The sequence below is a fragment of the Triplophysa rosa genome, linkage group LG21 (genome assembly GCF_024868665.1).
Source record: "Triplophysa rosa linkage group LG21, Trosa_1v2, whole genome shotgun sequence".
In the NCBI taxonomy this organism is placed as follows: Eukaryota; Metazoa; Chordata; class Actinopteri; order Cypriniformes; family Nemacheilidae; genus Triplophysa; species Triplophysa rosa.
The window spans coordinates 12,140,695-12,157,051 of NC_079910.1; the positions used below are offsets into that span (position 1 = coordinate 12,140,695).

A 16,357-nucleotide genomic window follows, 5' to 3' on the forward strand; every position below is an offset into this window, starting at 1 on the left:
TTCTCAATATTTTGATTTTTTTGCGCTCTCAGATTCCTCAGTTTTAAACGGTTGTATCTCAGCCAGATATTGTCCTATTCTAACAACTCATATATCTACAGAAAGTTTATTTATTCAGCTTTCACATTATGTAAAAATCTCAATTTCGAAAAATTGACCCATAAAACTGGTTTTGTTGTCCAGGGTCACATATAACTAGTGTGCAGGTGCGTTTAACCTAATCCGATGAAGCGCATAATTATATAATATTTGAGCCTTTAACTTTGCTGTCAACAAATTAATTATTTTAACCATGTACTTTAGATGAATATGAAACAACTGATTTAAATTTAAAACGCATTTGCGTAATTATGATAATTGACTATTTAAACTATTTTGCCCATTATAGCTCCACTGGCATAGCTCGTTAATTTTAAACTGGACACACAGTTTTTTAATTATATCTTCATTCGGCAAACTATAAACTACATTTTTTTTTTGCTGGAGCGGGTTTGATGATTTCCACGATCTGTCAATGGTTTTACTACAAGATCTCAAACACAATGAAAAGAAGCCTACGCATTTTGCATTTACTTTTTAGAGACATTTAATAACCAATTCCCAACGTAACAGCACAGAGTCGTTATTGCACAAAGCTGTCTACATCTCTGCATGTATTAAAAGTTAAAACCATGTAGCTTACAACCAGAACACAGCACGTGTTTAGCGTGGCAGGTTTGTGGAAATCAATACGGAATGAAAGCGTTGCATTTTATGAACGATCAAGAAGCACCCAAGCACTTACCGTCCGTCCGTCAGGTCCGTATTTTCACTTCACGTATTTCACTTTGCGATATATAATCCAGCTGTCTTCAAGAACTAAGCCATAGAATGCTCTGTCCACGCTACTTCCACTCATTCTGTCTTGACAGTGAATATATTTGTCCGCTGTCCACCACTGCAACTTTGTTTAGGAATTATCTGAAATATATGGGAACATTGCCAAAGCATCCTGCGAATTAAACGGGCGTGTCAGTCAAAATGAGAGTTAATTTTCTTCTTGTTCGAACATAAAAATGAATGTTTACACGTCAGTGATATTCTGTCTGTCTGTTGCGTATTTCGGTATAGGCTACTCTGATCTGGCCAGCTAAACATAATTTAGCAGCGCTACTTGTGTTCCTCCTTCAGTTTCCCTCCCTCTTCAAGAACTCCTCCCCTGTCTCTTTATCCTTCATTCCATATTCAAACCTTCTGATCCAGCTGCTTTAACCAAACTAACAAAGCTGAATTGATACAATTTACAATGCAATATTGTATATATACAATAATGTATATGTATTTAATATATATATTTTAGCATTGACGTTCAAAACGAACATTGTATTTTTTACTCATTCTAATTTGTTGAGTGATAAAGTTGATTCTTAAAGGAGTAGTTCACCTTCAACATGAAAATTCTGTCATTATTTACACGACCTCTTGTCCTTACGCCATCTCGTCATTCAAACCTGAATGACTTTCTTTCTTCAGCAGAAGAAAGATATCTTGATATCTTTGAAAAATGTTGGTAACAGAACACCAACCAATGCAAGTGAATGGGGGGCTGTTAACAACGTTCTTCAAAATATCTTCTTTTTGTGTATGACAAGAGGGTGAGTAAATGATTACAGAATTTTAATTTTGATGGTGAACTACTCCTTTAACCCAAAAGACTTAAAATAAAATAAACTGAATCAAAGGAAATTAAATCTATTATTTTTAACATTTCTACTTTACAGCATTTGTTCACAGCAAGTGTCTACTTTTTTACAGTAGGCCTGCTGTAGTTTCCAAGTTTCAGTCATCTTGTTCCCACAGTTCTTATGAATTCAGGCCGTCAAAGTATTTTTCTCTTACTGGAGGACCTGCTCATGTTGTCAAGTGCTGTCAGATGCTGTCTATAACCAGTTTGGATCTGGAGTAATATGGGGGTGGGGGTGGGTTACTAAGTCTGTACTATTCTAGCATTACAGTAGTGATTTACGACTATGATATTCATCCATCTTCATTACATGGGGTTGAAAATAGCACAGAGTAAGTAATCCTGTGTTTTCATTTTCACAGAAGGAGGACGAAATAAAACTTGACAACCTCATTATACAATGAAATTGTTACATTAAGAGGATGATTAAAACACTGAAGAGATTAATACTTACACGGAATGCATAAACATGACCACGTTCACATGTCTGAAACACCTGATTATGAAATAAATTACAGTTACCATTTATAATAAACGGGGAAGGCTGGGAAATCAGCTCCATACCCTGCCATGTCTTTTGTCTTTTGTTAGCAAATATGACAAAGAATGTTTTGCATTAGTTCTGCCAAATCAACGACAGGACCGTAATATGTTGATCATACTGATGGCTGGAGAAATACAACTGGTCCTGATTTAAAAGTGGAAGCCTTTGGTTTTATTGGTTAACGATGATGTGCTGTCTCACAGAAAGTCAGTAACCTGGTTTTAAATCGCCTGTTCATTCACACTACAGAGGCGACGTGACTGTATACAGTCGCAGAAGTGCTAGACACACTCTCCACATTCTCCAATACAGATTATCCAGTCACATGTTTGCTGATCTGGAATTAAAACAAATTTTTGCAGTCGTCATCCTAATTTCTATTATTGTGTCATATTCACTCTTAAAAATAAAGGTGCTTAAAGGTTCTTCACAGCGATGCCATAGAAGAATCATTTTTGGTTCCACAAAGAACCATTCAGTCAAAGGTTCTTTAAATAACCATATTTTCCTCACCTTTTTATAACCTGAAGCACCTTTTTTGCCACAAAGAAATTATTGTGAAACAGAAAGGTTCTTTGGATGTTAAAGGTTCTTTATGGAACCATTTAGACAAAAAAGGTTCTTCTATGGAGGACCTTTATTTTTAAGAGTGTTGGCTCATATCAGCCTTGTCGCAGCAGTCTCGCATGTGATCAGAATCATAAGAGCGAATGGTCAGAGGTGAGGCTGAGGTGTAACACTTCCCCTTGATGACTTGGCTCACGAACCGCTGCTGTCTGTGAATAAGAAAGCGCACATTATGACACTTTGAGTGGAGTGTTTACTATTAGGGAGCATGTGGTGCACACATGAACTGATTATGTATGAATGAAGTGATTCTTCCCAGCCAAAGGATTAAGCTGCCAATGTTGACTCCTCTATAGGAGATGTCTTGTCTGTTTTCCAATGCATCCAAATCAAATTCACAAAACCTCCTCATTGTTATTTCTCCCCAATTCCCTTTGGTTCTTATAGACACTGCAGGAGGCTCTCCTGAAGTTTCCAGATTTTCATCTTGATGTCAACATGTGTTTTAATATGAAACATGAGGGGTTTTGAGAATATCTATTAGGATCTTCTGGGTCTTGTGGTTGAGGGACTCATGTGATATGTAAACGTCCAGAGGGCTCATCAAGGGCCCAAGCGGACTGAATAAATCTGTTCCGTGGTTTTGGGGTCTCTGAGAATCTATTGAGCGGGTAAGAAAAATTTGTGGTACACCAGAAAACCTCTGCTTGTCATCAGAACTTCTGCCTTCTTCCCTCTCTTTTTTCATCCGGAATGTTTTTGATAAAACAATGCCTTTCAGCCAATATATTTTGACATCCATTTTTCATCACCGTAGTTTTTCACCACTGACCAAAATGCTGAAGGAAATAGCAAACCTTATGGACTGTCAAGATATCCAGATGTAAGTGAAGATAGGCATTTTAATAATAATAATAATAAAAATATAGGCTACTAACAACAGGCTAATAATAATAATAATATAAATAACATTATTAGCCTATATTTAGTACCATTATTAACTAATAATAATAATAATGTAGGCTAATAACAACAGGTTTATAATAATAATAATATTATTGGCCTATAATAATAATAATAATTGATTATTATTATTTTCTCAAGAGACTATGAAGTCTCCTGAGCTAGAGCAACCCCTGAGCAATAATAGATCTTTCTGGGTTAAATACAGACACACTGAACCACTCATGACTAAGCTGAAGTGACTGTATGTGTATTCTGTGTGTTTGTATGCTTTTGATCGTGAAATACTCCACATGACAGAGGGACATTTCATAATCACTAATTACTGAAATGAACCAAAGGAATACTCATACACGATTAGCTTTTATTAGGACTAATGATCCCTACACGGGCCCTTTAAGAGACACAAACAGCTATAATCATGAGGGCCCCCGCAAACAGACAGGAACGGCTATCTCATTATAACAGCAATGTTAGCTGTGCGTGATAGGCTTGTGATGATACAACGTATAGGGCAAAAGGTTTAGTTCTGCTGGTACATAAAGTATTTTCCCTCAGCACTGAGGATTGCTTGATGCCAGTAAATTCAGGGCTTTGAGGTTATTGGACAATGAGGTAACACGTGTAACCTAACAAGAAGGTCTGAGTGACTGACAAAGAAGAGATCTGGTGGAGGACTAAAACAAGTGCATGTGATTAAGTTCTGAATCCTTTGAGGAAGGTATGAGATACTGCCAAAGGAATTCGCTGGATGCCACGTTAAATGTCCATTTATCCAAGACTTTTATTAGACAGCTCTTTTAAAACAAAACTGCGTGTTTAGCACACATTAATGCACACTATCAAAAGCATGGAACCGCCTGGTTAGGAAGATTGACAGGTTCATGTATTATATGCATGATATTACTATGCGATCAAATATTTTTGAATGGCTCTTTTTTCGTGCATGCTCTCTTCATCACAGTTCCTGTGGTGTCAATATCCACAGGAAGTATCTCATTTTTTAGCACACAGACCGCTGTCCTCTCTGTCCTCCAGCTTCCCTCCCTTCCTCTCCAACCTTGTCCATTTCACACACTATTTGCACACAACCCTCATTCACTTTTTCTTCTCTTTAATGAAAGACGGATGTAGTCATCCCACATCTTCTCCCAGTATGATGCATTAGTCATGCTTTGATTATTTGCTATAATACGGCTTAATTAAAAGGAGCAGAGTGTAAGTGAGCAATTACATCTGACTATTCCTTCTCATATCCTCCGTATCATTCTCTCAACGCTTCATAATAGGCTCTTTAAGCTGAGACCACGTTTGCCCATTTTTCTTCCGTCCCTGGGTAACTTATTCTGTTTTCATGTGAGAATCACAGAGGCGGCTGATACCAAGGCTTATCTAAAAGTATATCAGAGCATGCTGTAGGGTTGAATGTGAATAAAACCCGGATCATTCCTCCAGACGCATGGGAGAGGGTTGCTGGTTTTATGTTGTAACATGAGACATACAAGCAAACAAAAGTCATAAAAATGCCAAATAGAGATAAATGAACGCAATATCACGGTCGCAATCATGCCGTTATACTGAATAACAGCATGGCTCTGTTTATCGTGACACTACGAGCTGAGATCCGTCCAATGGGGCACAAGCATCACGGTGGACACGGGTGACAAGGTGTTTCATTAACACCAACACTTTAGATGGATTGTGGCAGATGTTGTCATGTCACATTACCAGGACGCATATGGCCATTAAAAACAGGTATTTGGGCAGGAAATAGAAAAGGAGGTCCCAGTAAATACCAGGGTTTAATTACGCCGGTTTCACATGAGGAAAGAGGAATGATGGGTGGAAAGCAGTTCTCCTTAAGGACTTGAGTGGAATTGGTGGGATGGTGAAGGAAGCAGATGGCTCACGCTGCAGGTGTGTGAACCGTGGAAAACATAGTGAAGGGTGGCGAAGAGAGAGAGAGCGAGAGAGAGAGAGAGAGAGAGAGAGAGAGAGAGAGAGAGAGAGAGAGAGAGAGAAGGGTGATTATGATGTATGGACGGAGATAGTGCAGGAAAATTCATTCCGATTCATCTCAGGTCTAAGAAGCAGTTTTCACACAAACTGTGAGGAATTGAAAAATGCTGAGAAGGACCAACGTTTACATTCAAGGCACACAGCCTCAGGCTTCGATAAGACGGTTTTGGAAAGAGTGTGATAAAGACATTTCCCCTCAGCTTTCAGGCTGTGCGAAGTGAAGCTAATATCAGCTGATAGGGCTAATGAATTGGCATTCAGTTAACATCATTAACATGCGTGCGGGGGAGGACCAATGCTAATCCCTCAGTTCCTTGCATATCTCGGCGGACTTAACCAAATGACTCTCCATGAGGAGTTTTGTTTTCGTCGAGTTATTTGTGACTGGGTCGTCACAAGAATAAAATGTGGCTCATTAGGGCGGTTCCAGTTTGGTCTGTTATATCGCCTCCAATTTCGTTCCATCTGTCGTGTCCTAGTTGCGGTCAGTTTAAACCGCAGAAAATTCTGTTTGCACTTAGGAGCCCCTATAGGCAGGGCTGTCATCATTGTGGAGGTCCTGATGTATTTGCGCAAGCAGATAGTAAAAGCTTTATGAAGGACTCCACTCCACATTTATCCTCATAATCTTCAATTACGTTGTCAGGGAAACCGCTGTTGTAAAGTGCCACGGTGGAGGATGCATGTGGATCGGTCATTCCTGTCAGGCCGGTTAAAAGGGAGAAAATCACGGTACACCTGGGAAGCCAATAGATGCAAGAGAGACCAAATTAAAATGGATGGACGGACAGACAAAGGTTTTCTGTCATTTGTTTTCAGAGGAAGTGTTAACACAAAGCAGAAAGAGACAGAAAAGGGGCAAAATGAATGGATGCGTTTCTCTTTAACGTGTGATTCAAAAACATTTCATTCCTTTTAACCAAACCCAACCCTGGAGTTTCATGAAAAGAATGAACTAATTGATCAGTGCGTTTTTCTACCCCAAAGTCACAACATCAGATATTAGTTCTCAGCTATTAATAAAAGGATTGCTTATTTCTCTGTTTGTCCGTATGATTAGAAAATCACCCAAGCAGTATCTCATGGTCTCGATGGCAAAGATCGAGACAAGCAGATGGAGCAGTCGATATGCTGTTTGCCTGAATAGAGAGGCTGTGTAGGCTCAAGCTAGGTTGTTTGAGGTCAGGTGTCCTGAGAATGGAGAAAACATCCTTGCGTGATGCTCAGAGCATGCACAGGATGGGAGGATAAAAGAGGGAATGAGCTACAGATGAGAGTAGATGATCACACGATAAGAAGAGAGATGAAAGAATTCATTTTTTCTTATTGTTTCAGAAGACAAAGAAAAAGTACAAGAGAGAGAGAACATGATTTTAAACTGGGTGCCTCTGAGCCAACAGCATTTAGATATGTCATGGGTAAGAAATCTAACAGAGAGTGTAATTTGTGATCATGTCTTTCCCCTTTTCTAGAAAATTAGCCTAAAGGAATCACCTAAAAATGAAAATACTGTCTTCCTATTCTTGAACTACTTCTTTACACATCTAAACAATTTGGAATAAATTTGTATTTATACTACCGGTCAAATGTTTTAGAGCACTTACTCACTTATTCATATTTTTTCCACATTTTAGAATAAAACTAAACTTATCAACATTATAAAATAAAACAAATGGAATTATAGGAACTATGGAACTATGTTATAAGTAAAAAAAACTTTTTATATTTAAGTATCTTCAAGTCACCTTTTGCCTAAAATTTGCAGAAATATTTTTCTTGTTGAGTCAAAACCATTCATTTAAAAAACAATTTTATTAAATAATTTGTATATTTGTAATAAAAATAGTTATGTTTGCAAAATTAAATTTTTGTCTATGAAACTAATTTTAGACATTTAAGTACACTTTTCAGACATAAGCACCTTCAGATCAAAAGTTTTTAAGAAAATGAGAAACATTTCACTCAAGTGTTCTTTTAACCATCAGTGTATCTATTATTGTTTTTAAAAGGCTATGAAGAAAATGAATCGAATCGAACAATATTCAGCATAGCCTTCACAGTGACACACAGGTGTTTGCCAGTCATACTGTGTGTTTAGAGATGATCATTGCTTGCTCTTTGTGTTTTTCTCTCTCTGTTATGCTGCCTCGCAGCTCGACAGGTGACAACACGCAGCCCCCGATATCTGCAGCTAATGAGACATGCGGATCTAAAACAAACATTTACGGTTCCCACCTTTAATACAACTCACCAATGCAAAAGGAAGGATCTTGAATAACTATCAAACACCGTGCTGTGCATAAAAACACAATTAAAAAATGCTAAACAGGAGCCCTGTCGAGATGAGGCGGTCATCAGTGAATGAGAACATGAGTGATTGAGTCACAGATGAGAGCACTCTGCAAGTTCAACGAGGTCCAAATCTTTTTCCGACTGTAGGATTATAAGAGCAGTGCACCTGGTGAGGCTGATGAGGGGGACAGAAGTACGCTGTGGAAAAACGGACAGATGGTGGCAGACATTCTTAGAGAGAGTAGGAAAGATAGGAACCCGAAGGAGGGATGGGGGTTATTGGAAAAACATCAGCTGGTCCTTGGTCAAGCAAAAATCGTAGGTTCGAAAAGTAAAAATCGATAATTAATAAAAAAAGATAATTTGTGCTTGCGGATTGGCACGTTTGAACTCGCTCCCTAATGCTGCCACTGAAATAATCAATGACCCTTGTAAATTTATGCTGGTGAATCTATTGTGCAAGATCGCTGATGCTGATTTGGAATGACTTCATGTCCGCAAGAGGGCAGTGACTGTCTACACTAGTTACTAGAGCCTGGGACAACCAGCACTAAACAGCATGACGTAGAGGGTTAGAAAGGAACAGTGAGAGATTGGGAAAATGACAGAAGATTACAGTGCGAGAGGAAGGAAGGAGGAATGGAGTGATGATTTGTAAGATTGCAAAGGAAATGCAAAAATCTGAGTGCTTTGGTGGGCAGCTGTAGACAGCATGGTCACTGGGGTCACTGGCTCCATCGGGCTTTCATCTGCAAACATTTAGACCAAGACATTTTTGATGACAGTAAACTGTAAAAATTTGTTTTGTTGTTTTTTGTTGGTTCAATAAAAAAGAAGTAAAAACATAACCTGGTTAGCTTACAATTTTGAGAAAATTCCACTTAAAAAAATTTGTTGACTCCATCAATTTCTTGTTGAGTTGACTAATACTTTTAAGTTGAATTAACGCTCACTTTTTTAGTTGAACCAACAATTTTTTTACAGTGCTGCACAAACTGGAGGGTAGGGGAGGAAATTTAAAAGAGATAAAATAAGGTAGAGGAAATGGCAAACATCACAGCCTTCCTGGAGAAATGATGTGAAAAGGTCCCACCGCCACCTTAATGAGAGAGTTTACCTAAAAATGAAAATTTCCTTTTTGCTCACCCTCATGTCATTCCGAACCTTTGTGACTCTACTGAAGGACAAAAAAATATATTTTGAAATTGTTGGTAACCGAACAACACTGGACTCACATTGACTTCCATTGAATAGACAAATCGGGAGTAAGTTTATAGAGTATGTGACCCATGTTTAAACAATGCACTTTATTAAAACGCAATCATTGTGGGGCTCAGAGAACAGGAATGCTGTTTATGTTCAGGGTCCAGATAGATGGTCGGTGCACAATCTAAGGCATCTCCTCTAGGAAATAAAATCAAACCGCCATAGCAACTCATTCTCGAAACACATCACTTTCCCCAAAGCCTGTTACGACAAACTCAAGGGACTTGCAATTTTTGAGCTTAGTTTTCAAATTGAATGTTTTTGAAGGAACAGTTACAGACTGCAAAATTACTTTTGGTACTCAGGAATCTTGTAAAAGATTGTGTCTTTATTTCCTGTCATTCACAAGCTGGTTTTCTCATCTTTTCTCTGTTCGCTGATGGTTCAGGGGCCCTTCAGTACAGCACATTGTACTGGGAACGCAGTAGTAACAATTACCCCAAACCTCCAGAGAACATTCCCTGGAAAAAAAATAGCATATTTGGGCCTATAATTTAAATCATATGAGAGAAAATCATATGTACTGTATGTATGAGATCAACAGAAGAATGTGTATCGATATTACTCCGCTTTCCTTCCTCTTGGACACTGGAACTTTCACAGAATGGCAAAATGTAATTCTTTTCCGCTCCTTTGCTTTCTCATAAACAGAGAAATCCAACACATATTTAATAACCACAGAGTTCTTATCCCAGTCTTTTTCATCCCAAATCTTCATTTCCCCTTTTTGCAATTTAAGTAATAGTAAAAGTAAGACACAAAAATGGAAATTCTTTCATCATTTACTCGCCCTTCCCATTTTACACCTGCATGACGTTCTTTCGCAGAACACAAAATATATTTTTAAGAATGTTGGTAACCAACTTGTGCAAGTGAATGGGTGCTGGCACTGTTCATTTACCAACTTTCTTCAAAATATCTTCTATTGTGTTCTGCAGAATAAAGTCACACAGGTTTGAAATGATAAGAGGGTGAGAAAATGATGACATAATTTTCCTTTTTGGGTGAACGATCACTTTAAGACTCCTTTAGGTCACAGATAAGTGTTGCTTTTTGGTACAGCTCAGTTCATTTAAAATATTAATGCTATCAATATGCTGTATGGATATACACGCATTATTTACAAAAACACATTTAAAACTAAATGAAACAAAAACAAAATTGACCTTAAAGCATGGGTATTGTTCTTAATTACACCGCATAGACTGATCATTTCTTTGTCTAAAAAAAACCTATTAAGTATGTGTTCTTTGGCAAATGGTTCTATATCTAACCTTTTTATCTTTAATTCAATGACAAACTGACCCACAGTCAGCAAGATTCCAAATACATTAAACATTTATATACTGTACAATTAATAATATAAATGATGACTCTGAATGACTCTGAAATTCCACATGTATACATTATAATGAAATGCATTAAAACTATTATTTTAGATATTACTTTATATTAATTTATTTTAATTTCAGATAAGATTTTTGCAATTTTCAATCTTTCTGATTATTGCACAACAGCTACTTACATGTAGTGGATACTGAAATGCCATTACCTTATTTCCAACCTGATTTAAGAAGTCCTCGCAAACGCAGTTTATTTTCCTTGAAGTGCAGTACTTTAGCGCCACCGCATGGAAAATTGTTTAATCCACAAAACTCATTTTTGACTAAATACTTTTTTTTCTACAGACAAAAGTCTTTAATTTACTAAAGACACCAACAAACTCAGAACACAGTCTGAAAAGGTAAGACGAGTTTATTAATAAAAGTTCTTAAAGTATCATCAGTTAACACTACAACAGATGAAAACTCGCTACATAAATAAAGTGCAGAGGCACAAATCTCATCAGATAAGGGCTGCTAACTGAACCAAAACATGTTGTATAAATAGCATAGAAAACATTAATGTATAGGAAAGTAAAAGCCTTGCGTTTTATAGTTTGTATTTAATTATTTCTTATAGAATCTTATAAATGTATAGCTTTGTCATTTATCCTGAGTTGTTAAGGCTGTCTTCATAGTGTACTACATCCCTGCCTCCTTTTTCCATTGAACGTTTTCTTGCGTGCGTGCGTGCATGTGTGTGTGTGTGTGTGTGCGTGTGTCTTCATCTAAACCGATGCAAAAAGACTCTCTCAAGTTTAGTACATTTTTGGATTGAAGAATTTACCCTAAAAAGGTTTTAGAAAACTATTTATTTACCTTATTTTTCAAAATAAATGACCATATTTTTCTGTCAAACTTATTCTCTAAAGTTGATTCTGAGTATAGAACCTGCTGACATGAAGTTCAGATCTGTAGTGATGTGCGGGGTCCCCCTCTCTGAATCTCCTGCATAATGGAATAGACCACCTCAGAGGTCGTGCCCTGACCTCCCAAGTCAGATGTGTGCAACTGCAAGAGTATAGGGACGTATTTAAATGAACGCCTATACAAGCTATATAACAAAAAGAGCAAATATGCAACTTTGAGAGTGGATAAAGTATCAGTAAAAGTGATAGTACTAGAGATATATTTCAGATTATTTGGCTCATTTTAGAATAGCGTGTATTATACATCTGATTGAAATGTGTGTGCATCATACCTGAGTTTCAGACAAAGTTTTCAGAACTGCATTTCGAATCATACTGGCATATGCATGAAGTCTACAAAATAGGAGAAACAGCCAAGACAAACATGGATTCAGCCATTTGGAGAGTATGAAAGTTTCAACCCATTTAGAGTTAAAAATGTTTGTTTACGTTACAATTATTTTTTTCTTGTGCCCATATTATATGTTGTGCATAGAATTTCGTACAAGTGAAGTTCCAGAGAAGAGTACTATAGAAATATTAGTATTTCTACACGTACTTCAAGTGATCCAGCATCAGGCAGCTCGCCAGCAATGTGGCAGTGGGGTTTGCAATATTCTTGTTCGCAATGCTTTTCCCAGTGTTCCTAGTGGCCTATAAAACAGCCAAGAGACCATGTGTCCTGTGATCACTTTAACAGCCAACATGTTGAATTTGTGTTTTCTGCTTTTTCTTACAGTCTCAAAAACAGCATAGTCCTTGCCATAGTTGACTCCTGGTACCAGGCCCGGACCTCCAACAAGTCCAGCACACACGTTACTCACCACGTTTCCATAAAGATTAGGCATCACCATCACATCAAATTGTTGGGGCTTGGAGACCAGCTACACAAACAGAAATGTAGATTTGACATGTTATTGTGCACTCAAACTGGATCTGACATTTACACGAACACCATTTAGTGTACATACCTGCATGGTGGTGTTATCCACGATCTTGTTATCAAATGTGATGTCAGGATATCCAGCTGCCACCTCTTTACAGCACTGCAGAAAAAGGCCATCGCCCAACTTCCTATTAAGCATTGGAGCAAACCATTCCAAATGTAATCAAACAATATCCGAGTAAGATATTTTATGTCTGCCCCCACTTAAATAGTAACATTAGTTTACAGTGTAGGTATGAATGGACTCTCACATGATGTTAGCTTTGTGTACAGCCGTGACCTTACGGCGCCCTTTTTCCCTAGCCAGGTTAAAAGCATATTCAGCAATCCGCAACGAATTCATGCGCGTTATTATCTTTAAACACTCCACCACTCCGGGAACGTTCTGGAAGATACATTTTACAGGTTAACATCACCCAAAAATGACAACTAAATGTCACTACAAACAGATATGACTTGCTTTCTTAAAGGGATAGTTCACCCAAAAATAAAACTTCTGTCATCATTTACTCAACCTCGATTTGTTCCAAATCTGTATAGATTTCTTTGCTCTGATGAATGCTTGTAACCAAACAGATCTTGGCCACCACTGACTACCATAGTAGGTAAATTTACAATGCCCCGGGACTGTTTGCTTTCCTACATCCTTCAAAATATCTTCTTTTGTGTTCAACAGAACAAAGAAAATTATAAAGCATTTTTTCCTACTATGTTAGTCAATGATGGGCAAGAACTGTTTGGTTACAAGCAATCTTCCAAAATACCTTTCTCTTTGTACATCAGAACATGCTGGTTTGGAACAAGATAAGGTTAATTAAATGATGACACACATTTTTGGGTGAACGATCCTTTAAATGTGAGAAAGGATCTTTCATCGCCAGCATTTTTTAGAAAGTTGCCAGTCAACAACTGCATCATATTTATAAACCTTTGATGGCCCTTAGACTATTTTCTTCAATATGAACATAAAAAATATCAAATGCACCCTTGCTGTATATTGGAAATATGGAAAGACTGAAAAAATGTCAAGGATGGGGTGAGAAGAGAAACACAAAACGCACAGACCTCATGCTCCAGGCTGCTATACTCTCCTTCAGTATTCTCCCTAATGATGATGATGTCAATGCCTTTGTGGCGTGTCGGGACTCCAGGAAGTGACTGGCAGTGCATAACATTAGCATACAGGTCCAAAGATGTCCTGTAGGAGTTCAAATGAGTACCACAATTTGCATTCACAATTTAGATAAATGAGATATCCTACCGAAGCAAATTGTTCCTGGATTTATGAGATGGAGGAAAGTTGTGGTTGGTCTCTATTTTACCTATGGAAGACAGAGTCCTGATTGATAATGTATATGGCAAACATTTTCAAGGGTAACAATGAGAAATGCGCTGCATGTTCTTACCCACCCTTAAGCGCGACTCCATTCCGTTTAATTGCAGTAATAGCATTGTTGATATCATTCTCAGAAGCAGCGCCTGAATCCACCTTGACAATCTCAAAATCCACCGGTACACAGCAAAATCTGGGGATAGCATTACATGGCAAACATAAGAAAGCTCTACTTAGTGTGCGCTGATGAAGCCAGCTAACAGACAGCTGTATCATCAGACCTGAAGAGTTCTCTGACGTGGTTCAGGAGTTCCGGCCCAATTCCATCACCAGGGATCAAAGTCACAGTGTGTCTTCCCCCATATTTTGCAGGAGGAGGCTGAAGAGAGATGAAAATCAAATAACTGACCAACATACTCCGAAAGATTAAAGGGATAGTTCACCCAAAAATGAAAATTCTTTCGTCGTTTATTCACTGTGATTCCAAAGACATTTTGAAGAACGTTGGTAACCAAACAAGAAAGTGGGAAAGGAACGAGTGATTTTCTGCTCTCAAAATAAAATACAAACTTTTGTTCTACATAAAAAAGTAGTCATGTACAGGTGTTGGATGACATGAGGGTGAATAAATGATGACAGAATTTGTATTCCTTTAGGAGCACATCAGCACAATATGAAGCCAAGTATTTTTATTGGCTGAGTGATTCAACAGGTTTGCAATTCTTTGAAGTTTTAAGAGCTAGGTACATCAAGTCTGATCATAAATGTATGCGTTCTAAACGCATTTTATGTCTAAAATAACATCATTTTGCTAAAAAAAACAAAAAAAAAACTTTTTTTAGTAGTGCTTATGTTCTGTTTTTCTAGATAAGACTCTTTCACTAAAGGACATATTTGTTGGCTGGCAAAATACTGGAGACCCATGACCTTGTGAATATGTTTACTATAGCTTTGTTTGTCAAACCTGTTGATAACTCCAGTGTCTAATTGTGATCAGTACTAGTAGTTACGCATAAATCTAACGCACACCATAGGCAAATGTGTGGCAGAACCAGTACTCACAATAGTCTGGTGGTGGTTGGTTGATGAGGTGTGGGACAATCACAGAGGAGAACAGGAATGGTTAGTCAAAGGAAAGTCAGTGGGAACCCATTTTGCTTAGGTTTTGCTTACACAAATTAGCTTTCATTTTAAACAAGCAAGGAGAGATGCAGGAGATGTTAATACAAAGCTCATACAGAGGCATTGTATTGAAATGCTTAAAAAACAGATGTTCCAATGGCGATATAAAATCTGTTAAACGATTAAACTGTGATAGTGAAAAAAGATTCTTTGCTCCAAAGAAACTGAAATGACAGTAAATGGTACCAAGAAAGTCATGCTTTAGAATAAAGTAAATGAATGTAGTAATGGAAATAAAGTCAAATATGATCATAAATCAGGAGAAACAGTAATCTTACAGTATATGTGGACTTCTTTCTTTGGCAGCAAACAGCCAGACTCAGCTGAAAAAAGCACAAACACCCAAATAAGAGAGTAAAAAAATAAAAAATGGCTGTGTCAGTACAATTTTATTAAATATAACAATACAAGAAGCTACAATGACACCTGCACGTAGCATGTGTGTAGGCAGACAGTGACCTTGCCGGCGGCTGTAGCATTTGCGTTGCTAAGGACACTCTGCCCTGACTTGGTCGAAATGCATTTCAATGCCTCGCGTATCAAATTATATAAGTAAAACGGAAATTTCTTTCAGAAAAACTCTTACGCTTTTGGTCCATGCTTGCAAACGCTTGGCGACAGAAAGCGCTGACATGGCTACCGTTGACATTTTTGTGATGGCGCTGCCGCTCCAGCATCGCACACCGCGCTATATACTGCCGCGCAATCAGTTTGAGCCAGCGGTGCTGCTCGCAATAAGCTGACGCACAAAAACTCACGACTTGACTTTTATCACAAAAAGCTTGACTGTGGCACCCCCTTGTGTGCCCTTTATGTACATCGCTATATTGACAGAATTACGAACTAGGCCTAAATGTAAATAAAAGTTCACACTTTACTAACCATGTAGCAACAGTCAAAAAGTAATACACTGAAATGCCTTGTTTATCACTCACTCCAAACAAACCATAATTTCGTAACTATATTTAGATAATGGTTGTTCAAGACGTTACTATACAAAAATAAGTATGCGTTTGTACATATGTATGTAACATTAAATATGTCTGTAAAATTGCAAAAACAGAAGTAGTAGTATGCACAAAGCAATGCACTTGTTGCATGTAGTTCAGAGGGGAGACATATTCAGTAGCATGTCGTACCACTACATTATTTCCTTAATTTTGTTTAAAAAGGGAAGCAGGACCTTTAATAATAATTATAATACATATTCCGATACTCCGTTTAAACTGCAG

The 16,357-nt window shown here is 37.7% G+C and overlaps 2 protein-coding genes across 3 annotated transcripts in view; both read right to left on the reverse strand.

The window, feature by feature from the left end:
* Positions 1–1,102, reverse strand: part of avpr2ab (arginine vasopressin receptor 2a, duplicate b) — a 17,759-nt gene extending 16,657 nt beyond the window's left edge. For both annotated transcript variants that reach the window (XR_008961654.1, XM_057320003.1), the window contains exon 1: positions 785–1,102. The gene's annotated coding sequence lies outside the window, so the exon portion shown is untranslated. The remainder of the gene's footprint in view (positions 1–784) is intronic.
* A 10,028-nt stretch (positions 1,103–11,130) lies between these two features.
* LOC130545147 (isocitrate dehydrogenase [NAD] subunit gamma, mitochondrial-like) lies at positions 11,131–15,871 on the reverse strand. Its single transcript, XM_057319508.1, has 12 exons — positions 15,712–15,871; positions 15,404–15,448; positions 14,225–14,322; positions 14,021–14,136; positions 13,872–13,932; positions 13,676–13,808; positions 12,862–12,995; positions 12,636–12,738; positions 12,402–12,548; positions 12,224–12,318; positions 11,958–12,018; positions 11,131–11,767 (listed from the first exon to the last, which is right to left on the reverse strand). Exons 1-12 carry the CDS (start codon positions 15,772–15,774, stop codon positions 11,663–11,665), a joined length of 1,161 nt encoding a protein of 386 aa, XP_057175491.1. The 5' UTR covers positions 15,775–15,871; the 3' UTR covers positions 11,131–11,662.
* Positions 15,872–16,357: the final 486 nt, after the last annotated feature.